This window comes from Dermacentor silvarum, chromosome 1, assembly GCF_013339745.2.
Source record: "Dermacentor silvarum isolate Dsil-2018 chromosome 1, BIME_Dsil_1.4, whole genome shotgun sequence".
NCBI classification, from domain to species: Eukaryota; Metazoa; Arthropoda; class Arachnida; order Ixodida; family Ixodidae; genus Dermacentor; species Dermacentor silvarum.
The window spans coordinates 4,551,227-4,577,386 of record NC_051154.1 but is presented as its reverse complement, the minus strand read 5'-3'; the positions used below and the strand labels follow the sequence as shown (position 1 = coordinate 4,577,386).

General features: G+C 47.1%; 1 protein-coding gene across 4 annotated transcripts in view; it reads right to left on the bottom strand.

The window, feature by feature from the left end:
* The window catches only part of LOC119456179 (atrial natriuretic peptide-converting enzyme), a 608,985-nt gene that overhangs the window by 18,760 nt on the left and 564,065 nt on the right, over window positions 1–26,160 (bottom strand). For all 4 annotated transcript variants that reach the window (XM_049660866.1, XM_049660865.1, XM_049660868.1 and 1 more), the window contains one exon: window positions 11,312–11,373. In XM_049660866.1, the coding sequence (XP_049516823.1) occupies window positions 11,312–11,373 (62 nt within the window). The remainder of the gene's footprint in view (window positions 1–11,311; window positions 11,374–26,160) is intronic.

Genomic DNA, 26,160 nt, shown 5'->3' with positions numbered 1-26,160 from the left:
ACTAGCCCGCACATGTGAGATACCTGAGATAGACCCTCACTTACTGCATCTCTGGGAGGCACGCAGAGGACTCACGAAAAGACTGAAGCGACAAAAACAGAACCGGAAGCTAAAAGTACGCATTGCAGAAATCACCCGCAAAGCGGAAGAGTACGCAGTGCAACTAGCTACGTCCAATTTGGAACGCTTTTGTGATTACCTTACTGACACACTGAGTACCGCAAAAACTTGGCGCATACTAAGAGCAATTATAGAACCAACCAAAACTAAGACGAGGGCTATAAAGCGGTGGAACGGCTAATCCATACGTTCCCAGGGACGGAACAAGAACTCAAAGAAGATTATATAACAAGTGCTTCGGAACAGACCAATCTCCCACACCCTGCGAGACCAAATACGGGGGGGGCGCCTCAGCCTGAGCTCGATGAACCCATCTCCATCGAAGAAGTTAGAGCTGCCATAGCGAAAATGACCCGAAACACAGCGGCAGGCAAAGACCGGATAACTAACCCCATGATTAGAAACCTAAGCGATGAGGCTTTACAGGCATACACTACATTTATCAATGAACATTGGAAGCAGGCTACAGTTCCAGGGCAGTGGAAGCACGTTAAAATAGTTTTAATTCCCAAGCCTGGCAAGAAATTAGCAATTACTAACATTAGACCAATCTCGCTAACTTCCTGTCTGGGGGAAATTATTTGAAAGAATGGTCAACTCTAGATTACAAAACTACTTTGAGGACAATGAAATCATTCCATGCAGACACTATGTTTGGATTCAGACCCAAGCTCTCAACTCAAGACATCCTCCTACAGTTGAAGGATCAAGTCCTGACAATTATACCAAGATCAAGCGAACACGTTGTCATGGCCATCGACATAAAGGGAGCTTTTTGATAACGTAAGCCACCAAGGAATACTCGATGGCCTGGCTGAAACAAATTCCGGAGAGCGGATATACAACTATGTTCGCAGCTTTTTAAACCAACTAACCGCTGAGATTAAATTTGGCCCAGTAGAAATCAAGACCTTCAAGGCACCCAACAAGGGCACACCCCAGGGCGCAGTGATCTCGCCAACGCTATTTAACGTGGCGATGATAGGCCTTGCAAGGAAACTACAAGCCATCCCGGGTATCCAGCACGCCCTATACGCGGATGACATTAGAGTCTGGTGTATCACCGGGTCGCTACGTGAAAAAGAAGAACGATTACAAGCAGCTGCCTGTGTAATCGAGACATACGCGCGAGCCAGAGGGCTGCAATGCCCGTCAGAGAAATCAGAGATTATACGAGTCTGGAGAGGAAAAGGGAATCGTAACGTCCCGACGGACCCTGCCCTTAAACTGGAAATCAGACTTGCAAATGATGCAATACCTGAGAAGACCACAATCCGGGTACTAGGCATGTGGCTAGAATCAAATCAACACTGCCAACACGGGCTTAACCTCATCAAGACGGCAACACAACAAGTCGCAAGAATGATAAAGCGGGTGGCCACGAAAGGGACGGGGATGAAGGAATGAGACACCCTTCGCCTAATAAGAAGCCTGGTGGTTAGCCACTTCATTTACAGCTTGCCGTATTACCATATAACGAAAACAGAGAAGGATGCGATGAATTCGTGCTTAAGGAAAGCATGCAAGATCGCCCTACAAATTCCGCAATGCGCCTCAACCGAAAAACTCATGTCCCTCGGGATTCATAATACATTCGAGGAACTGGCAGAAGCTCAACTGATAACTCAAAGAAACAGACTCGCACAAACGACCACGGGTAGGAAACTCCTTGGCAGACTCGGGTATCACGAGCTCCTAGAAAAATACGACCAAGCTAAACCTATCCCCACAAGAATGAGAAACAGCATCAAAGTGGCGCCCATACCCAGAAATATGGACCCAATCCTACATGCAGGCAGAAGAGAAGCCAGAGCTGCATACATTGAGAAAACGCACGGAGACAACTCCCGCTTCGTGGACGCGGCAAGATACCCAGGCAGGCAGAAAAGAGCGGCAGCTGCTGTCACTGACTACATGGGCAGAGAAATCACTAGCGCCTCCACTCACAACGCCACTATCATGGAAGCAGAAGCAATAGCGCTTGCTATCAAAGCGACGGAACCAAACCAACAACAAATAACCGGACTCTCAAGCGGCATGCAGAAGCTACCTCAGGGGATGAGTATCCACCGCAGCCTATAGGATTATACGAGATATAAGACCCCGAGCCAGATTTCACCTTTTATGGGTACCCAGTCATGAGGGAATCAGGGGAAACGTAGAGGCTGACAGAGTAGCTCGTGCGCATGCTACACACCACAGGTGCTCACAGGCCGCCTCTGACGACCTGATCCCGATTGACCAGAACTACTCTGCAATTTTAAACTATCACAGAGGAAATAGAATGAAACTACCACCCCCAGATAAGAATCTCAGTAAAGAAGAACAAGTTATATATGGAGAAAGCTACAAACCAATACATATAACAACCTGCCCATTCTCGATAAAATTCATCCCGAAAGATATACGGACACATGTCCATGGTGCGGGGCCACGCCAACTTTAGACCACATCGCATGGGCATGCACGGCATATACAGAAAAGATAAACACAGAAATTTCGGAGCAGATACAATGGGAGGCGGCGCTGTCCAGCTCACAGGAAGAGGTCCAAAGGGCCATCATCCGACAAGCAAGACGGCGCGCGGAAGCCAGTGGGGCCCTGGCCTAGGGGCTCCACCCATTGAGCGTTTTATTCTTCAATAAAGCTGTTCTCTCTCTCTCTCTCTCCGCGTTCGCGCCGAACGCGCGCGGTGTCCGTTATAAGGCCCCTGTAAGGGACCTAAGTCCGTTACTGCAGCAGGCGCCTCTGGCGGCGGCTTGGCAGGTTTCGACCAGCCACGCCCTGTTAACTGTTGAGGCGCAGCTTGGTCGTGACGTCAGCGGGGAGATATAGCTCGGAGCCGCCGCGACGGCGGCAGAACTCTCGTCGAATCTGGGACGAGAACATGTATCCTTGACACGGGACGACCAAAGAAGATCCGGACACCCGAAGATGAAGCCGTTCATCTTGAAGCGCGTCGCGCGGTTAAGCGAGAATCTGCGCGTCGGCGGCGAGCCGATTCGGAATGCCGTACCTAGCAGCACTTTGCATTTCCTAGCAAAACTTAGCCAAGCCTAGTAAAACCTGGAAGAAGCTAGGTCGATCACCAGCTCCGCTGTTTACTCCAGCCTTGCGCCACTAATACAAGCTGCCCACGTTTTTTTTTTTTTTTTTTTTTTTTGGGGGGGGGGGTGACATAAGCCTACAATTATGTTTACCACTCATAAAAATCCGTGGACACATTAAGATGGAGAGATCGCAGGCGAGCATTTGTTCACGATTGCAGTGCAATGGCAAGCACCACTTGACCCAATCGGCACGCTAGCTGTGCACAGAAGGTGAATGAAGAAGACTCACCCCGCAGGGTCGAGCCCCGACGCGTTCTTCGGGCGGCACCAGACGGACAAGCAGGACCTGAACCACATGCGCGCGCGCAGCCGATTCTACATAGCAGTGTGTAGCTGGCTTCGTAGCAGTGACCAGGCTGTGTGGGGGGTGGAGGGGTTTGAAGGATGGAGGCAGGAGGCGAAAACTGCTCTTGTAAGAACCGCCACCAGCATTGACAGCGAGATGCGCCACCCCCATGAAACGCAGGTGCTGCACTTACAAACTCCTTACGATTTATCCGCAGATATAGAAGCTCAAACATGCGCTCAAAGAAAAAGTGCTATCACTGTACAGTGGTGATTGTCGTTTAATTGCTAGATAGAGTGAAACTTGTTCAAAAAACGGACGCTGTTATTCGTTGTGGTTTGTAAAGCTTTCTCCTCCAAATGAAGATGACTGAAATAATTGCAAAGAAACAATAGAAAATAGACAAATAAGATACATCTGCACTTGCTCCGGCAGCCAGACCATGTTATAAAGTGGTAAAGAGCTAGTCTAAGTAAGGGGTGTATTTCTATGTTCAAAATATGATACCCCATTGTGAACAACCTGATGTGTGACAGCAGCGTCAAGATAAGCATAAGTGAGGCTGTTTAAAAATCTCAACTAAAGAAGTGTTGCTTGTTTCCTGTATCGACCATCAGCTCCGCTGAAGAGCCGTAACAGTGCAGTGTTACTCAGTGACCGTATGCTCTGCTTCTTGCACTTTTCTCTAGGTACTGTCTTTTTTTAAACCTTATTATAGCTTAACAGGCCGCACGAGAAAAGCACTAAAATGTACTAGAGAAAAATTGCTTATTATGGGCTAGTGTTCGAAAAAAAGTCAACTTTGTAACCCATTTCGGCAAGTCATACGAATGTCGGTCCAATAATTCCCGCCTTGTTGCATGGTAGTGCTGATATTCTTTGCTGCATGTGTAATCCGGGCCAGAATTGGATTTCTATCAGAATGGCACAGCCGATATTAGCGCGACGCTGTTAAGTTTAGGCCGTCATTGGAACAGGCACTGCCAGTACGTTTCAATCATTGGCCCGAGCACACAGGCCACCTGGGTTATAATGATGATCCTTTAACCTCTGAATAATACAGCGGCCTGTATGATCAATATACACGACAAGGGTGTATAATAAACGGCGTTTTGGAAGGAGTTGACAAATTATTTGCGATGTTGGGTAAGAAAGGCCGTTTTTTTAGTAGCTTGTAGCTTCAGTGTTGCTGGAGCTGCAAGCCGAGAGGCAATAAGCAAGTGCTTCCATTCCCATTCGAAACGTGTTAAACGCGCCGTACCTAAATCTTGTCTCAATAATTCTCTGTTGAAGTCCCCTGACCACTAGGCGGAAACCAGATGGACCAGGCCAAGCATCTTGTCTATTTCAATTACTCCTTACAGCTGCTGATTTCGGTCACGGAGGGCTTGAGCAATAAGTGCAATAAAGTGAGTGCAGTAGCACTGACAGATGGACAACCGTTGTGGTCGAACCCTACGCACATTTCATTCTTCATAATCGCAAAAGGATAGCGAGAAATTCAGCACTGGACGTAGTTCGTTTCTGCTCCTGAACGACTGCAGAAGCGCTGCAAAAAAAAAAAAAAAGTCACCGACGATTCCGATACTCCCTAATGCGAAATTTGAGCGCAGCTCTATACATGTTTTCATTGCGCGATATATTGGCTGGAGCGAGGTGTGGCGTGACTGCCTCGCTAATCGGGAGATGGCGAGAAGCAGCGCGTGGGTGACACATGGGCGCGATGAGCCGTGCCCCCTGAAGGGCTGCACAAGATAGCGCCAGCCACTTCTCTCCGGGAGCGATTCTCGAGCCATCTCGTAGCCATAGCCGCACTACGCTTTCCGCCGCTTGACCTTCCTCCTCACGCTCTGCCGGCTCTCGCCGCTTTTATTGCGATAGCAATTATATGGACACTGCAAACGGATTTCTGCCGTCGCCGTCGCCGTGAGGTTCCCTATAGATAAAATCTTCGCCGCGCGCCGTATGCCCGAGCGGAAGCGTGCGGGGACGCGCGCTGTCACGGAGAGCGAACGCACTCAATCACCCACGCGCAAGCAAGGAAGCGGGAAGCCAACGCCGGAGGGAGCGCGGTGGGGGGGGGGGGGGGGGCGCACTTCTACTCTGCCAACAACCGCGCTCGTCGCTCGCCCCCACCGTCTGTTATCTCCACACGGCTCTGACCTTTATGCGCCGTGCATTCGCCGCTCAGTTTCCGTTGAAGCGATAGACCGCAGGTACCTTCGCCCGCTGCGGCGTATGGGCTCGCTGCCAGCGTTTTGACAGTCGTTGTCTGCAGTCATTCAGTGTGATCTATTCATGTTTGTTTGTGCGCGCTCACACCACGCTTGTTCAATCAGTTAGTAGTAGTCGGGCCAGATTTTCCAACGCACGCTACACATGCAATGCTGCCCGGATCGGCAGTCCAGCACTACAGGTGTTTCCCTTCGCACGCGCTGCCCACGGGAAGCGCTTCTCATCAACACCACCGTTTCACAAGCGCCTTCTCGTGGTCATCGAGTCTCTCTTCATGTCGGTCTACTTACGCCGCAGCACACCTGCTTACTTAATCAGCTCATGTTTGCTACAATTCACATTGCTACCAAAGCCGCTCACCTTATTTAGTATGACATTGCTGTGTTGCTATCGCATTCATTGTTTCGCCCTTGAAACTGTGACATTTATTTTTTGATCCCCCGCTGCGCTCCCCGTTCGCTCTTTCATCCGCTGCGCTCCTTCGCTCGGTTACGCCGACGCTTGGCACAGGAACGGGCGAGCGGCGCTCTAAAAGAAAACGTGACTAACACATATTGACATTGATAAGAAAAAAAAGGGGAAGCTGGCACTAGTGGCGCAAGGCTAAAGACACAGCGGAGCTGATCGGTTCCTAGCTGGTCCTGGCTATACGAAGTGATGCTAAGTTGTACCAAGTGTATAAGCAATTCCTCGTGGTCCGTGGCATTGGGGGACGCCTCGCGAAGCCCTTGCAGTCCGAGCACACGTTGGAGAAGTGGGGCGAAAGCTATGCACAGTGTACGGGCGGCGCGCAGCAGCTGGTGGGAGCTGCTGCGCGCCTTGGTGTCCGTGAACGCTCGCGGTGTCCGTGACTGCAGCAGGCGCCTGAGGCACCTGCTGCAGTCACGGACACCGCGAGCGTTCGGCGCTAATGCGGGGAAATGGAGAAGCGCGGATGGCATCGACAGCACCTCTGCGCGTTGCCTCGTTGGTGCTGCTATAATGTGTTTCTCTCTCTCTCGCTCTCATTTTCTCTTTCTCTCTCCTGAGCATAGCGCGCGAAGCACGCACTTTCTGTCGCTCTCATTTTCTCTTTCTCTCTCCCGAGCATTGCGCGCGACGCTCCGTGAGGTGGTTGCTAGGCAACGCAGTGGCAGGTGGCACAAATTACGGCCGGCTTAAACAGCTCCGCTGTTAAAACGCAATTCTTTGGTTTTACGTGGCAAAACCTCGATGTGATTATGAGGCACCCCGTAGTGGGGTGGTCCGGAATAATTTTGACCACCTGGGGTTCTTTAACGTGCCCCAATGCACGAGACACAGGCGTTTTTGCATTTCGCCCGCATCGAAATGCGGCCGCAATTCGACCCCGCGACCTCGTGCTTGATAAGAGCACATGAACTGCTCGAACAAGCGTAATGCCGTGCAATAAAATCCAAGTGTCTAAAGCTACGAAGGACGTAAGCGCGAGCAATCCAGTTTTTCTTCTTAATGATACGGCGGATCCATAAGGGGAAAGCTCTTCCGCGACAGCATTCTGGTAAGCTTCGCGCTACCTTCAGACTACAGTGGTTAGAATACGTACAAAGCAGCTTATCATACACGCATACCTATGCATCATCAAATATGCTAGGTGGAATCCTGCACAGACAAGCGGGGGAATCTACATGCCGTAGCATACTTCGACGGAAATAAGTGCTATTACGGCGGAGGGCTTGCTATTCTCTAGCGAAAGCGGCGTCTAGAAGTGGCTCTTGGCGTTAAATACGTCATAGATAAGCGGTTTGAGCAGAATGTATGTAAAGTGTATAATAATCGGCCTTTCAAACGCCGAAACCAACAAAAAAATGTCACAGTTTCGCCCTAAGGGCGAAGCAATGAATGCGATAGCAACACTGCAATGTCATACGAAGTAAGGTGAGCGGCTTTGGTAGCAATATGAATTGTAGTAAACATGAGCTGATTAAGTAAGCAGGTGTGCTGCGGCGTAAGTAGAGCGACCTGAAGAGAGACTCGATGACCACGAGAAGGCGCGTGTGAAACGGTGGTGTTGATGAGAAGCGCTTCCCGTGGGCAGCGCGTGCGAAGGGACACACCTGTAGCGCTGCACTGCCGATCCGGGCAGCATTGCATGTGTAGCGTGCGTTGGAAAATGTGGCCCGACTATTACTAACTGAATGAACAAACGTGGTGTGAGCGCGCACAAACAAACATGAATAGATCACACTGAATGACTGCAGACGACTGTCAAAACGCTGGTAGCAAGCGCAGAAGCCGCAGCGGGCGAAGGTAAAGCTTTAGGCGAAGGTGCGTGCGGTCTATCGCTTCAGCGGAAACTGAGCGGCGAATGCACAGCGCATAGAAAGGTCAGAGCCGTGTGGAGATAAGAGACGGTGCGGGCGAGCGACGAGCGCGGTTGTTGGCAGAGTAGAAGTGCCCCCCCCCCCCGCCCTCCGCTCCCCCCGGCGCTGGCTTCCCGCTTCCTTGCTCGCGCGTGGGAGATTGAGTGCGTTCGCTCTCCGTGATAGCGCGCGTCCCCGCACGCTTCCGCTCGGGCATACGGCGCGCGGGGAAGATTTTATCTATACGGAACCTCATGGCGACGGCGACGCCGACGGCAGAAATCCGGTTGAAGTGTCCATATAGTTGATATCGCAATAATATTGCGGCAGAGCGGGGCGGCGTTCTTCTGCTGCAGCAGCTGCGTATTTCGCGACCGCGCGTAGAGGGAGCCGACTATCGCGGCTCAATATCGCGCGTTCAAGGGAGGAAATCGGGGATGCAGCGCGGGAGGGAGGGGGGAGGGCGGCGTTCTACTCCGGTACTAACTGCGTTGTGCGGCCACGCGCGACCTATCTTGAAAGCGATCTGCAGACGGGTCATGCATTTCTGCGCGCTGCCGCTCATTTTGCGTTGAAGCGATTGACAGCACGAATGTCAATTCGCTCGCTGCTGCTGCTCCGCTTCGTCATGCCATCATTTTGACAGCGAGTGTCCGCTGTCATCGAGTGTGATGTGTTCATGTTTGCCTGTGCGCGCTGACACCATGCTTGTTAATTTAGTTACTAAGCGAATGGTCCCAAGCTTTTTTTTTTTTGCCGGCAAAGTGGCCGCGAACAAAGAAACGAAAGAAGAAAAGATTTTCGAATTGGTTTCGAACTGAGGTACCCAGCGTAGCCATCTGATACTTTACCGCAACGCTAACAAAACGGCCGACTTGTCATCGTTTCTGTAGTTGCAATATTAATAAGGCACTGCCAACTGCTGAGGTTTCTGCCACATGATTTTATTGTGATAGCAATTATATGGACACTCCAAGCGCATTTCTGCCGTCGCCGTGGTCGTCGCCGTGAGGTTCCGTATAAAGCCCAAACAAGGCGACATCGTGGCCGCGCGCTGTATGTGCGAGTTAAAGCTTGCGAGGGTCAGCCGACGATCGCGGCTCAATCTCGCGAGGGAGGAAGCCGGGGCGGAAGCACGCCGTCGTCAACGCGCGCGAGGCACACTGGGAGCTCGCTGCGGCTGCTGCTTACGGCGCGGCCGCGTTGGCGCCGTGTTTTGAAAGCTATCTGCGGCGTAGAAAAAGCGCGTGCCTGTGCTGGCCTCATCTTCAAAGTGATCTGTGATGTGGATACAGTGCAACTGGTGTCGGTAGCTTCGTATGCGTTGTGCTTTCGACGTTTAGTTCGCAGTGAAGCGAGAGACAGCACGAAGGTCAAATTACTCGCTGCCTCGCCTCTTCACTCCAGCGTTTTGACAGCTAGTTTCTACGGTCATCGAACGATATGTGCTCATGTTTACTTGTGCACGCGTGACACCATGATTGCTAATTTAGTAAGGGAATATTTACAAGTTTATACGGCCGATAAAACTACTATTCTTAATTCGTATAGGTGTCGACTAAAATGCTATTGCAATCGATGCTTCGCCATTCGGGTGAAACTGCGGCCTTATTTTTTTTGTCGATTTCGCCGTTTCTGAAAACCAATTCTTGTGCACTTTATCTTCCTTCACTCTAACCTTTTATCTATAACGTATTGAACACAAACAGTCACTCCGTGTTTCGTTAGAAAAGTGAGCCTCAGCTGCATAGGCACTAATTACCGTCGGCACGTATATTCTATATCACGTTTGTGTAGAACTCCATCTTTATAGCATTCGCAACGCCTTGGCTCAGTGAGCTAAGGCGTTGCGCTGCTGAGCACGAGGTCGCGGGATCGAATCCCGGCCGCGGCGGCCGCATTTCGACGGAGGCGAAATGCAAAAACGCCTGTGTGTCTGCATTGTAGTGCACGTAAAAGAACCCCAGGTGGTCAAAATTAATCCGGAGCACTCCACTACGGCGTGTCTCATAATCAGAACTGGTTTTGGCGCGTAAAACCCCAGAAAGAAGTATTTTAAGTAGACGAAAAGGCATCAAAGCAGAATTGTGTCACGTTCTAGTGACTGCGTTGAATACAGTACTATTTAATTTAAAGAAATGATAAAATAATGAAATTGAAAATGGCTCAAAAAAACAACTGTCCGCAGGTGGCGAACGAACCCACGTCTTCGCATTACGCGTGCGATGCTCTCACCATTGAGCTACCGCAGCGCCGTTTTCCAATCCACTTTCAGAGGTATTTATGCTTATCTACTACAACTAACCCTGGGAGTGTTAGCCAGCGCCACCACTCACAAACCTAGGCGGCGGATGTGGAACATCCTTTGTGCCGCAGGCGTCACGAGCGCGTGATCTTTTTGGGTGAAGGCAACTGGTAAATAAACCCACATATGCTGCCTGAAGGCATCAATGTTGCCGGATTCGAGCCCTCGTTATGTAATGAACGGGAGGAAAGGGAACCGAGGGGCCCGATTTTTATTATTCATATCATAAGAAGCCAACAAACAACAACAGTGGCACGCGTAATGAGAAGACGTGGGTTCGTTCCCCACCTGCGGCCAGTTGTTTTTTCATCCATTTTCAATTTCATTAATTTATAATTTCTTTAAATAAAATAGTAAGTACAAGTAATTTCCCCTATGTTGTCCTTGGTGTCATTGTTTGCTGGATTCTTATGATATGATAATAAAAATCGGGCCCCTCGGGTCCCTTTCATCTCATTCATATATACCCGATAGGGGAAAATGGTGATAACTCGCTAAGAAAGACTTCGCATGGGGGGCAGAATCAGCTGGGTGCAAGAATAACAGTAATAATAATAATAATAATAAAATAGAGACACCAGGAGCCTTGTCATGGAAAAAAAATACACGTGCGTAAAAACCGCTCATCGTATATTTCTTTCCTTTTAATGTGTTTTTTTGTTTGTTGATTTTTAAGCATGTGTTCTTTGGTCAGTGGCATGACTTAGGTCGGCCTTTTTCATTGTTGTACTTGGCTGATTCTGCCACGCATGGGCTGATTTTTGTATTTGTCAAGTTGTCCAATGTATATTTAATTTGTTTTTGTTTATTCACGAATAAACGTGCAGTTGAGAATCACGGTGTAAGGCTACATTAATTTTGTTAGCACTTCTTCCCAGGCTGTGTGAACCGGCATGCAGCTATAAAGAGCTCCAGTATGCCCCGAAGCACGCACCTGGCAAGCTGCACTGCAAGTACACCACCAGGTCACTGCTGCAAGGCCCCGGTGAAGAGAATCTGCGCAAACGCAGGATATGCAATTATTGTCTTCGTCAATTCCACTGGGACTTGCCCACCTTTCGGGGCCTGCTATATTATTTCTGGTATTGCCAGCTCCGTCACCGCCAATCACGGCGGACGTCCGGAGGCCAGCGTCATCGTGACACAGGGGCCCACCTGGACCTGGTACTTCGCCCGGTTCAATATGTGGGCGAAGAACCTTTCTTTCATTTAAAGCAATTCCAGCCACTACTGGAAACAGTTTTTTTTTTATTTTACTCATGCCTTCAAATGTTTCCTAAAAATTGACTCACGTAAGCAAAAAATGAATGCACACATACAGTTTACAATCTCTGTAGCTCCGTAACAATAACAGACACTGCAATTTCGCGAACTGCGCCAAACAGTTGAATCTCCTGCCAGAAAGCAAACTCGACCTATACTCGTATTTCCATTCCGGCACTGCTCGTGGGAAATAACAAGAGAGAAACATGCTGTAGGAAGAAATTCTTCTAAAGTGGACTCATGCAGGGACGGTGGTGTACCAGAGTTGTAACTAATACTTATAATGTGGGATTGAGCTGGAAGCCATCGTGTAACAAGTGCCAAACATTTAACCTGTGCACTTTAGGTCGCCTAGACAAAGTCGCGAGACTAACGCGCTGCAGAAGTTCCCCGCATCGCGTTGAACGAGCGAACGGACTACTTTGTGTCCGGAGAACTATGTTCCTGAGCTGTCAAGAAATGGGTGTCGCACACCCACGCTACTTGAGACGGGCAGTGATGACGAGAATAAAAGTGGAGGACGCTTAAGTAGGCTTAAGCTTCGCCTTTAAGAGTGGAACGCGATAGCGTTATCGGGCCCCGTTCGCATCGCAATTTTCTTTGAGTCGGCTTCGCTCCAACACAGAACGTGAGAAAGCCAGCTTACAAAGACCAAGCTTTCACCGATCCCCTTAAAGTCGGGCTTCACTTTTAAACAGAAATGCATTGCTGGGAAGACGTTTTTTCAGGGGCAATATAAGTCGTCTTATATTAAAAACCATTAGGGTTACAGAATGGATACCGAGAGAAGGGAAGCGCAGTCGAGGTCGGCAGAAAACCAGATGGGATGATGAAGTTAGGAAATTTGCAGGCGCAAGTTGGAATACGCTAGCGCAAGACAGGGGTAATTGGAGATCGCAGGGAGAGGCCTTCGTCCTGCAGTGGACATAAAATATAGGCTGATGATGATGATGATGATATTAAAATGTGAAGGCCCTAGGACCTTTTATTATTTTATTAATTGTTCACCATGATTACCAATTTTCCCATGATGATGATGATGATGATGATTTATTGGCATCCCCTTTCAAACGGGGCGGCGACAAATAGTCACCTAGCCTGCTTGATTTAATCAGGTATACTATACATGTTCTTTATCTAGCATTTTTGTATACCTCTCATTATTTTTATTTTTCAAAAATTTACCTTGTAACGCTGCCTATGATTTTAAGAGATCAGGTCGTATCCATCTTTTCCCTGCTTTTTTTCCACCAGTACTCTAATCGTCTCTTGCTGATCTCTACGGCTGATCTGTTTATGTTTCCTTCCACTTTAAACCCAAGCGCTTCTGGGAGTTGCACGTTACCTACGGTTCTCGCTGGGTGGATCCGGTCGCATTCCATCAGGATGTGCTGAGTGGTCTCTGGATCTTTACTGCAGCATACACATGCCACATCTAGTTCCGAATATTTGCTCCGGTATGTTTTGGTCCTTAGGCAACCGGCTCGAGCCTCAAATAGCAAGGCACTGCCCTTTGTGTTATCGTACAAAATTTCCCTTCTAATTTCTTTCTTCTCATTCTTGTAAATCTCCATTGTCCTTTTTGTTTCCATTCTTTGCATCCAATTCACGGTCTCTATTTCTCTCACTTTCTTTCTGATGACCCCTGGTTGTCTATTTACAGTTTCGATTATCCTGTACTTGGTTGCCAACTTCCTTGACCTCTTCCTCCATTCTGTGTCCACGCTTTTCATGTAGAGATACTTGTGCACTTTAGCCGCCCATTTATTTTCATCCATGTTCCTGAGCCTTTCTTCAAAACTAATTTTGCTCTGTGCTTCTCTGACTTCAAAAGAGGCCCAACCCATGTCACCATGCACTCCCTCATTGGTCGTATTACCGTGTGCTCCCTAAGCCAACCGGCCTACTGATCTTTGATTAACTTCCAAACCCGCCAATATATCTGATTTTAAGCATATAATGGCATTTGCGAATGTTAGCGCTGGCATCATTACTCTTTTCCAGATTCCACGCACCACCTCATACTTATTGTGGCCCCACAGTGCTCTGTGTTTCATTATTGCTGCATTCCGCTTCCCCTTTACTTTCAGATTATCTTGGTGGTTGCTTGAGTAATTCTTTCCTTCGTTTATGTGTACGCCGAGGTACTTATATTGCTTCACTATGGGTATTACTTGTTGTTGAATTGACACCACGAAGTTACTCGTGTGTTCATTAAAGATCATAATCCCTGATTTCTCTGTGCTAATCTTAAGGCCTAGATTTGTCGCTGCTTTCCCACAGATATTCGCAACTATCTGTAAATCTTTTTTATTGTCCCCTAGTAGCACAATGTCGTCTGCGTACATTAATCCAGGGACCTTCTGTTGCACCATTTGTCCATTACGCATGTAGGATAAATCAAAACCTAATTCGCTGTTTCCAGTCGTCTTTCTATGCCCTTGACGTAAAGCGTGAACAACAATGGTGACAGAGGGCATCCTTGCTTCAATCCTTGGTGAATTCCCATTTATTTATTTTATTTTATTTACAGATACTGCAATCCCCAAAGGGATTTTAGCAGGGTGGAAGTACAATATATCAGCGTACAAATGCAGGCAACAAAACAAAGCAATACGGAGTACATTGCCTATACAAACAACATCAGTTTAAATAAATGTGGCAAAAGGAATTCCCATCATTTCATTTCCTTTTCTACCTTTCCATACCACTTGTACTTGGTTGTCTCTACATATCTCCCTCAGCAGCTCCACGAAATCGTCATCTATGCCTTCGTATTGAAGAATATCCCACAACAATTCCCTGTCTACGTTGTCATAAGCTCCTTTAATATCTAGAAATGCTATCTATAAAGGTCTTTTCTGAGCTACTGAAATCTCTATGCACTGAGTTAGTACAAACATATTGTCTTCTAAGCGTCTGCCTGGCCTGAACCCATTCTGTAGTTGCCCGAATACATCGTTTTCTTCCACCCACTTCGACAGTTCTAATTTTATGGCTTGCGTTGCCATTCTATATATCACCGACGTTACTGTAACAGGCCTGTACGAGCTCGTCTTATCCTTATCTCCTTTGCCTTTGTAGATGAGATTCATCTTGCTTTCACGCCATCCAACGGGAATATTCTTTGTTCTAATCACTTGCTCTATGGCATTAGTCAGCAGTGCCTTGCTTTTTGGACCGAGGTTTTTGATTAGCTGTATTGGGATTTCATCGAGTCCTGCTGCCGTGTTGTTAGGGACATTTTCTGCTGCCTTTTTCCAATAAAAGCTTTCTATGCTAAATTTTGATCTCTCGGGCCTCTCTGTTGTTGGTGGATCTGTTGTCTGAACTACGCTTTTTCTCGTGCCGAAGTTATGCCTGATAACGTCTGTGATGTACCGCAGCGCATCATCGCCTTCATAGATGTTACCGTCTTCATCCCTTATAGCCGTTTGCGAGTTTTTAGGAGCTCCGAGTGCTTTTATATGGTTCCAGAATCTTTTTGGGGTGCCTTTGTCTCTTTTGTGAATGTTATGCACCCAACGTTCACTTGCGAATTTAATTTTCTCTTGCACGAGGTCACACGCAACCCTTTTCTTTTCTCAGTATGTATTGTATGTATGAAGAGGAGCACCTCTTCTTCTTGTAATCCCAACTTTTTGGCTTCTCGATGAACCCTAGATGCCTATTTACGCTCTTATGAACCCTAGATGCCTTATGAACCCCAGATGCTCTTATGAACCCTAGATGCCTCTTTACGCTCTTTACCTGCCGAAGGTGCGAGCGCCATCTGGATAAGATTTTCGCAAGTAGCCTACCCGAGCATGCCGCTGTTGGTATGGTAGAATGCTCGTAACAGAATTATGTTTTCTGGTACATTCAAATAACAGTCCGACGCCACCATGTCTGTAGGTTGTGGTTAAGTGGTACTTTGCCATTTCTCTGACGGATTTCACTGTGAGAAATTAAATTTTTGCTCACTAACACCTTGCGGCGGGCGTGCGCGTTAGTAGTGGTTCGGGATGATTTTCTCCGCCACGGACGCCGATATCTACGCCGACGCCGGATTTTCTGCGACACGGGGCCCTTAACGCTATCGCGTTAAAACTGGCACCACTCCATGCACTGTCTGCTTTGGCAGCCAGAAATCAAATCCTTATGGCGTAAGGGACGCCACACATGATTGTCCATGAGCCTACCGAAAGCTTGGACACGCGCTTATAGTGTCAGTCCTGCTGAAATGAAGTCCCTTTGTCAGCTTATTGATTTTCGCTTCAGTTCGCCTAAATTAAGGGTGAATGCATTTGCATCAGTGTCTTCAAGAAACGTTGCCTGTGATGCGCCTATAGATTCGTGTCCTGAGGTCCATGACTGAGAAACTTATTTATACACGGGGGTTCATACACTGACAATGTTCACACACGTGCGTCACCAAAACTTGCCCTCGGCCTTCGCTTCCTTCCCTGTTACGGAAAGTGACCTGCCGTACGGATGGCGCATGCTTTCTCGGACTCGGATGTGCAGCGCATTGCAATGCGACTCGGAGGACGGAATCGACCACCCGGATTCACCATTTATGTTGGCAAAAAGAAAAATGGCATCTTCGTTGGATGGAACCTGTTTCCGCAAGGAAACTGCCGCAAAAGAGCGATCAGTGAGATTTCTTCAGACTCTGAAGAAGACTAAACTTTGATCCGAAAGCGATAGTAATATTACGGACAAAGAAAAGTATAAGAAGGATACGGATGCGCGCTGTGAAATGGGACACCTTGTGATAATAGGTGAGATGCGTGCCTTCCTAAATGAATAAATGTAATTCTACGTGGCAGTCGGTTTCATCACAACTCTCATAGACAACAGAAGTTGTGTTCGGGACGGTCACTTTTTGTTTACTTTATTGGCGCTGAAAAAGCAAACTTCAAGCAGTGTAGTGAAGCCAACGTTTTTTAGAATCAAACGAACTTTATGGGTGTTCTGCAAATAAATATATTGTTCTGAGTGTATTTCGGGCATTTGTTTAATGTGCCGTTTCAATTAAAAAAACTGACATTTTAGAAACGTGTTTTTAATAACACGGGAGGTAAAGGGTGTTCATTCAGGGTGTTAATTTTTAAGTTTTACGCAATTTCTAGAAATCGCCTGTGGCAGGTAGTATAATTCTTGTCATTGAGCTGGGTTATTCAATGAGGCAGACATTAGTAGCACGAGAAATCAAAAGAAACATTCAACTAATTAACAAAACTTCACTAATTAACTTCTTAGTTAATTATTTACAACACATATTGCAATTTATGAATTGTAGCCGGTGAGCTTGTCAGGCGTATCCACTTGGAATGAATTTCCAGAATGACACCACTTAGGAGATATGCGACAACAAACACGCCGTAAAAATGCACTGTTCCGCTTACTTTTTTACGAAAACGCTGTTTCATACGTTGAAGCCCAAAAAAAAAAAAAAAACTGGAACGCCCATATATTTCGTCCCACACTTTCGGAAATAATATCTCGAAACTGGTGGCATCCTGGAAATTCATTTCAAGTGGATGCGTCTTGCAAGCTCACCGGCTACAATTCTTAAGTTGCAGTATGTGTCGTAAAGTAATTAACTATGTTAATAAGTAATTAGTTGAATATGTGCTTCGATGTTTCGTGATACTATTGTCCGCGTCTTCGAATAGCCCAGCTCAACGATAAGAATTATGCTATTTGCCACAGGCGATTCTGAAAACTTCCGTAAAGCTTAATTTTGAACACCCGGTATGTGAACTCAAAGCAAATAAGTCTAGCTGCAACACAGAACATTAGTTGCCTTGCTTCATTGACAACCTCAGGCTACAACAATACATTTACGGTTTCCCACGTACTTACCTAGAAAAGTTGTACGAAATGCATGCGTCTCTGGTATAACACAGCAGTCATATAATGCACAACTAAAGGAATGAAAATTAACTGGTAACCTAAAGAAACTAAGGTGAACCTTCACTAATTCACTAGCAGGCTATAGCTTCACGCTCAGGTGGCTCATAAAACAGTGTGCTGTGCGAAGAATCTTGGTCGAACGATGGTGGTGACCGTCATATGCAGTGCCTCAGGGAAATGCATGCAGCAGTACGACAAGGCCTGCTTTCCTGTTTTATTGCGGTAGCAATTATATGGACTCGTCAAGGGCATTTCTGCCGTGGTCGTGGACGTCGCTGTGAGGTTCCGTATCAAGTCTCAACACGGTAACATCGTCGCCGCGCGCCGTACGCTGTATGTGCGCCTTGCGAGGGTCAGCCGAGGTTCGCGGCTCAATCTCGTGCGCTCGTCGTCGCGCGCGAGGCACACGGGGGAGGTGAAGGAGGGCGTTCTACCCCGGCGGCGGCTGCTTACGGTGCAGCAGCGCGGGCGCCGTATCTTGAAAGCGATCTGCGACGTGAAAAGTGCGTGCCCGCGCTGGCCTCATCTTCGAAGGGATTTGCAATGTGCCAAAGTGCAACTAGTGCCGGTAGCTTCGTATGTGCTGTGCTTTCGACGTTTACTTCGCTGAAAGCGAGAGACGGCACGAAGGTGAATTCGCTCGTTGCGGCAATCGCGGATTCTCACTCCAGCGTTTTGACAGCGAGTTTCCGCGGTCATCGAGCTAGATGTGTTCATGTTCACCTGCGCACGCGTAACACCGTGCTTGGTAATTTAGATGGTGAACGAATGTTTGCAAGTTGATACGGACAATAAAACGACTATCCTTAGTTTCGTATAGTTGTCTACCGATTTGCTATCGCAATCGATGCTTCGCCTTTCGGGCGAAACTGCGACATTTTTTGCTCGTGGCACATCAACCGATTATTCGTGATTAAATCATTAATCGAAACACTGGAGAGTTAGAGGATTACGCCGCACAAGGCACTAGTGGTAATACAATCACCTGCAGCGCTTGTCGAATGCGTGCCGCAGTGCTACACTTCACCTGCCAAGGTGGGGCCGAGCCGCTCCTTAAACAATGGAGGGACCAGGCCCCCCCCCCCCCAGGCGCCTCCTGACTAAGCGTAGGGTTGGCAGTCTTCCTTTGGAAACTGAACCTGGCAACGTTCAACACGCGCACCCTTTCGAGTGAGGCTAGCTTAGCACGACTATTTGAAGAATTATCAGGCATTTCCTGGGATATTATTGGCCTTAGTGAGGTTAGAAGAACTGGTGAGGCTTACACAGTACTGACTAACGGCCACGTCCTCTGCTACAGAGGTCTTCCAGATAAGAAAGAATCCAGGGTAGGATTTCTAGTGCATAACAACGTAGCGGGCAACATTGATGAATTCTACAGCATTAATGAAAGGGTAGCAGTTGTCGTAATGAAGCTGAATAGGAGGTACAAAATGAAGGTAGTGCAAGCCTATGCCCCAACCTCTAGTCACGATGATGAAGAAATAGAACAGTTTTATGAAGATGTTGAACTAGCAATGAGAAAGGTGCAAACTCAGTATACTTTAGTCATGGGCGACTTCAATGCAAAAGTGGGGAAAAAGCAGGTTGGTGAGCAAGCCATTGGCAACTACGGCATCGATTCTAGGAACGCAAGAGGAGAGATGTTAGTAGAATTCGCGGAAAGGAATAGGCTCCGAATAATGAATACCTTCTTCAGGAAGCGCAGCAACAGGAAGTGGACCTGGAAAAGCCCTAATGGAGAAACAAGGAATGAAATAGATTTCATACTCTCTGCCGATCCAAGCATAGTGCAGGATGTAGAAGTGTTAGGTAAGGTTACGTGCAGTGACCATAGGTTAGTGAGGTCTAGGATTTATCTCAATTTGAAGAGAGAGAGAGTGAAATTAGTCAAGAGGAAACAGGCCAACCTAGAGGCAGTCAGGGTAAAAGCAGACCAATTCAGGCTGGTGCTCGCAAACAAATATGCAGCTTTAGAACAGGAAGATGAAGATAACATAGAGCTAATGAATGAAACCGTAACTAGGCTGATCTCAGAAGCAGCAATTGAAGTGGGAGGTAAGGCACCAAAGCAACCTGTAGGGAAGCTCTCCCAAGAAACAAAGGACCTAATAAAGAAACGGCAAAACATGAAAGTGTCCAACTCAAGAGATCAGATAGAATTCGCTGAACTGTCAAAACTGATCAACAAGAAGAAAGTAAGGGATATTCGAAATTATAACGTGGGAAAAATTGAGGAAGCCGTAAAATATGGACGCAGCATGAAATCAGTAAGAAGAAAACTAGGCATAGGACAAGGCAAGATGTATGCACTGAAAGATAAGCATGGTAATATCATCAGCAATTTCGATGACATAGTAAAAGCAGCAGAATAATTCTATACTGACCTGTACAGTAGCCAAAACAGCCAAGCTTCTTCCATTCGAAATAGTGATGAACCGGATACAGAAGCTCCTTCTATAACTAGCGATGAAGTTAGAAGGGCCTTGAAAGATATGACCAGGGGAAAAGCGCCTGGAGAAGATAGAATAACAGTAGATTTAATCAAAGATGGAGGAGATATCATGCTTGAAAAGCTTGCGGCCCTTTATACGCAATGCCTCACCACTTCAAGTGTACCAGAGAGCTGGAAGAACGCCAACTTATCCATAAGAAGGGAGACCTTAAAGAATCGAAGAATTACAGACCCATTAGCTTGCTTTCAGTATTGTATAAAATATTCACCAAGATAATTTCCAATAGAATCAGGACAACACTTGACTTCAGTCAACCAAGAGAACAGGCTGGCTTCAGGAAGGGGTATTCTACGATGGACCATATCCATGCCATCAATCAGGTAATCGAGAAATCTGCGGAGTACAATCAACCTCTCTATATGGCTTTCATAGATTATGAAAAGGCATTCGATTCAGTAGAGATATCAGCAGTCATAGAGGCATTGCGTAATCAAGGAGTGGAGGAGGCATACGTGAATATCTTGGCAAATATCTACAAGGATTCCACAGCTACCTTGGTTCTCCACAAGAAAAGTAGAAAGATACCTATCAAGAAAGGGGTCAGGCAAGGAGACACAATCTCTCCAATGCTATTCACTGCATGCTTAGAAGAAGTATTCAAGCTCTTAGACTGGGAAGGATTAGGAGTGAGGATCGATGGCGAATATCTCAGCAACCTTCGGTTTGCAGATGACATTGTCCTATTGAGCAACAATGGAGAGGAATTACAACAAATGATTGAGGACCTTCATCGAGAAAGTGCAAGAATTAGGTTGAAGATGAATGTGCAGAAGACAAAGATAATGTTCAATAGCCTGGCAAGAGAACAAGAATTCAGGATCGCCCGTCAGCCTCTAGAATCTGTAAAGGAATATGTTTATCTAGGTCAATTACTCACAGGGGACCCTGATCATGAGAAAGAAATTTTACAGAAGAATAAAATTGGGTTGGAGTGCATACGGCAGGCATTGCCAAATCCTGACTGGGAGCTTACCACTGTCGTTGAAAAGAAAAGTGTACAATCATTGCATTCTACCGGTGCTAACATACGGGGCAGAAACTTGGAGGTTAACAAAGAAGCTCGAGAACAAGTTAAGGACCGCACAAAGAGCAATGGAACGAAAAATCTTAGGAGTAACGTTAAGAGACAGGAAGAGAGCGGTGTGGATCAGAGAACAAACGGGGGTAGACGATATTCTAGTTGGCATTAAGCGGAAGAAATGGAGCTGGGCAGGCCATGTAATACGTAGGATGGATAACCGGTGGACCATTAGGGTTACAGAATGGATACCAAGAGAAGGGAAGCGCAGTCGAGGACGGCAGAAAGTCAGGTGGGATGATGAGGTTAGGAAATTCGCAGGCGCAAGTTGGAATACGCTAGCGCAAGACAGGGGTAATTGGAGATCGCAGGGAGAGGCCTTCGTCCTGCAGTGGACATAAATATAGGCTGATGATGATGATGATGGCAGTCTTCCTTTTGTTTGCTGATCATGCTGTGGATCTACACTTGTGGGAATTTTGATAATCAGTGGTAGTCAGAGTTGCTTTCTGTTCAGCGACTGGGTTTTCCAAATCTTGGAGAACTACGAAGTGAGCTCTCGTGTATCTTAGTTTCATTGAACGTAGGCGATGTATAGCTTTCGCGGGTACACGTTGGTGCCAGGGAGGCAGGGCGCCTGGCTGCTAGCTTAACGTCTCCTCTTATAGGCCGCCCCATTACCGAGGCCTATCTGCGGGATGACTCATAGGCCCTGTAGGGTTCGACTCTTTCAAGACGCTGTACGCGGTAACCTTTAGCGGTACCCTCGTCAAAATCGCTACTTGCCACATCCGTTTAGTATCTGCACTCCGCACGCTCAGCGGCTAGAAATTCCTACTTGCGTAGTGAGGGCCTACTTGCCTTTCCTTGATATTTTCATGACTAGGGGCGCTATAACGTAAAGCAATTCGAAACTTTTCTACTCCAATTCTGCAATCAACCCTCCACGATGGGTCAATAAATTTTAGGGCCACCCCCAACTTCGCTTGTCTCTCACGCGAGGTCACGAAAACCGCGATAGCTCCCCATCTGATATGACGTGCACACACTGATTATGCATGATTAAACGGAACGCAAGAAAAATGATTATTCCTGATTCGACGCCTTTTCGCCATTAGCCCTCTGCTATTGGTCAAAAGCTTTCGGGCTGCGCCCACTTCGCCTGCCTTCGCCATCACAAGATCCCGAAAACTCACCGCGTCAAAGTGACGTGTACGCGTTAAAGATGCACTAATATCCCGAACAATACTGATTTTTTTTTCTGAATAGCCCAAGACTGCCCCGTTCAGAAAGGAATAGATGATGGCTGCCCGCCGATCGCTCAGGCACTCGCTACTCGCGCCAGCCGGTGATTATTTGCGGATAATAAGCATTTTAGCGTGGCAGTAAAACGTTATCGAGCCCTTTCGGCACGTATACGGCATCGCTCTGCCAACTCGTTCGTGCCGAGGATCCGTTTTAGCGGCATTCGTAACTTTCCGCTGCACGCCGCCGCGATTTTCGACCAGCCACCAAAAGCTAAGTAAGCGGAAGCGGACCAACCGGAGACGCCGGCAACACCCTCTTGAAACAGTTATCTGTTTTCAGTGCGCGCGCGCTGCCCCATTGAAACCCTCTCCACTTGAGCGTGTTCCTCGCCTCTTGTCAGCCAATTAGACAAGAAAAAGCGCTCTGTGTAGGCAATGTTGTTGGTTTTGAAAGTGAACAACAGTGACCTCCTATAAACGAGGAGAGCGTTTGATTGTGCTGTTGAGACAACGCTGATGGTCCCCGCCGATGATTGCGTCGGCGGTTACGTAAATTTGACGCTCGGAGAATGGAATAAAAATGGATTGGAATAGTTTTACGTTATAGGGCCCTAGGCTTGATCACGTGACGATCCCTCGCCGTTTTTTTCCTCCCTCCGTGACACCAAGGGCGCGATCTTGTACGCGTTCCAAAATGGAACGGAGGCGTTCCGTTCCATCGAGACGCACACGATTGGTCAAATTGAACGTCGCGGTTGAAATTGGCCAATCGTGTGCGGCTCGATGGAACGGAACGCCTCCGTTCCATTTTGGAACGCGTACAAGATCGCGCCCCAAATGTACTAAATGGCAACAGTGTCACTGCTGAAACTGCGCATCTGCACTGATGACACATAGTGTCATATACAAAACTTGTGTTGGATTTTGGACCGACCACCACTTGGGAAATCCTCGACAGCTAGCGCGATGTCTGACAACTCAAAAAAAGCAACACCATCTGCGCTGACCTCGAGTTAAGAAGCGGCATTAGGTAGTGCTCAAAGTCAGGGATTCTCAGACACCCCACCAGTATTGACAAGGACCCCCCTGGCTAGACTTCCCCGCATAATTGGGTGCCGCTGAGAAGGCCCTCAAAGTTTTAAAAGGTTTTAATGCTGCTGTCAGCTTTGTTTCGCTGAGGATTGTTTTATCTTGAGTGAGCGACTTGTGGTTAGTCTTACGGACCCCTACTTATTAAATTGTTCTGTTTTCGTTCGCGATCCCTATACCTGTCATCACCTCAGTCATTTTTCTTTTAAACTTGACGTGTATACAGCTTCCTTATCTTTAAAGTACCATCGCACAAGTGTCGACAATTCCCAGCGCTTGGTCACGGCGCAAACCAGCGAGATCGACAAGAATTATCGCGTGCGCACAGCGAGCGACTCCTACGAGCAGACGACGTTCTTTACTGTGCACAAGCCAACTCTCGCAAATTTCGCCGCTTCATGCCGTGTTAGGATTGTCGACGATCGCATGACATTATTGAAAAAAATGCTGTATTGTCGCCTGTCAAGTATACCAAATTTGTTATTCTTGTAATATTTTTGTTATTTTCGTTTCGTTCACTTGCAGAGCTATTTTATTTATACTTACCCCGCTTCGTTGATTGTTTGTATAAAGTGTAATTAAATCTGGAGTTTTTTCTATAAAGTGGAATTAAAGCACATTTTTTGCAAAACTTTGATTTACATTCACTAAGTTTTGCAGTCTCCGTCGCACCAGGCCGTCGAGACTGTTCAGTAACGCTACTTTAGTCCCAGATGGCACGATTACTATGAAATAGTGGTTTCGCGAATAATACTACATAGGTCAGAAGTGCCGACGCTTCGTTTCACAGTGAGCTGTTTCACGTCACTTCCGTCGAGCACACTGGCAGATCGTGGGGATTGCTTCTCTCAGGTCTGCGTCATAAATTGAGCAAAAAAAAAACATATTTAAAGATTATTTTCCCCGCTTGTATAAAACCATGTGAAAAACAAGCTATCAGCCACTTTTTCTCTCTCCATCTTAACTTCGCTCTCCACCCTTGCTCGAACCACTAGAGACCCGTCTTCGATGGAGCCAGACTTGAAGCACTGGCATTATAGGCAAAGTGTATTAGCAGCGTCCACTTTCATTCTACGAGGCGGACCTGCACAGTGCCAGAAAGCAAGAACAGAGTTCTAAGCCCGAAGTGCCAAAAGCACGCGCTTTTCGCACAAAGAAATAACAATTTCGACATTCTTTGACGATCCATTTAGCGCATTTTATCCTTCGGCACTTTCAGCACAGAGAAGAACGCGCGTCATACTTACTTCTTACAAGCAACATAAAATAAGGACCATTCTTCTAGGCTTAAGACCCTTGTGCGTACATTTTGATGAATGTTTTCACTTTTGTAATCCCTCTGCATGTGCTATACTTGGCATCGTATAGAGGTGCTTTAATATTTAATGTGTTCAATTCACAATAATGCCTGAACGAGTGAGAGCCAGACCAAATGATTCCAATGAGCCAAGCTGAGTACAGTGAGCGAATCCGAGTGAGCCCCTGAGTACGTTGCGTTTTAGTCCGAGTGAGCCCGGCTCAGCAGACGTTTGACGAGTTCGGCTGAGTCCGGCTGAGTGAAATATTGTTGAGTGCGAGTCCGAGTGAGCTCTTCGCAAAACATATAATTTGTGAGTGAGTCTTAGTAAGTTCCGTTCATTTCCCCTCCCTATGGGTCTGACAGTAACTTTTATGTTATTCGTCTCCCAAACGATACGCATTCTGTACAGTGCAACGTTTTCTTTTCTAAATGTTCCGTAGTTATTGGTGTAATGAAACCCCCTTAGAGACTACCGTTGGACATTTTCTTCAACGAAGCTTCTAAAGTCACGTGGGACGTATGCGTGAACAATCCAGTTTTGTCGCCCTAAAGATCCCCAAAACCGCAACCACATTCCGCGGCGTGCTACCTTTATAGTGCGAATCCGCACAGAGCTGCATATCATACACGTGTCATCAAATGTGTTAGGTGCAATCCACTTGCACGGCAATCAGTGCTAGCGCGGTGGAGGGCTCACTACACTAATGATGTAGGTGTTTAGAAGTGGCTAAGGCGTTAAATACGGCATAGCACAACATGTTACAGCAGATTGTAAGTCCACAAGACGGTTTTCTTGAAACGCCGAAATAAACCAAATTCATACGGCAAAGGCCCGAACAGTTTTGAGACAGTAGTCAATATGACAACTGGGAAAGCAGTTCGCCAAGCTCCAGTGGTGACATAGCTGTAGAATCTCTCATGGCCACCTTGTAGTCCCGGGTTCAATTCCTCGATGCAGCTTTCATTTTGCCTTTTTTTGTGACGTGACGAAGACCTTTTCGACACTTAGCTCTGGTAATCGCAAATGACAGCAAGACACGCCTCCTCACTACAGCTCGACAGCCAGATGTATTTCTCCACCGGTCATGTGTATAATTATCTTGATATCGCTGTTTCTTGGACGTTCACTTCGCTGTTTTTACATGTTCTTTGTAGTGCACTTAATAACGACGCAAAAGTTACAGAGGCACTCGTCTCCTTACGTGCATTCTGACTCTGCTGCGCAATATATTCAATTGGCCATATGCTCGAATTGGGCAAAGGGGTGGGCCAACTCAATTTTTGGATTGGGCAAAGTCAATTTTGGCGTTGGGCCACCCAAACTTTGGAGGTGGGTCAAGTAAATTTTGGTAGTGGCCAGCTCGGTTTTGAATCCGTCAACTCAGTTTTCGGTTTGGGCAAAATAAATTTATACAGCGAAACTGCCTATTGCTAGGGCTCTACGCATTT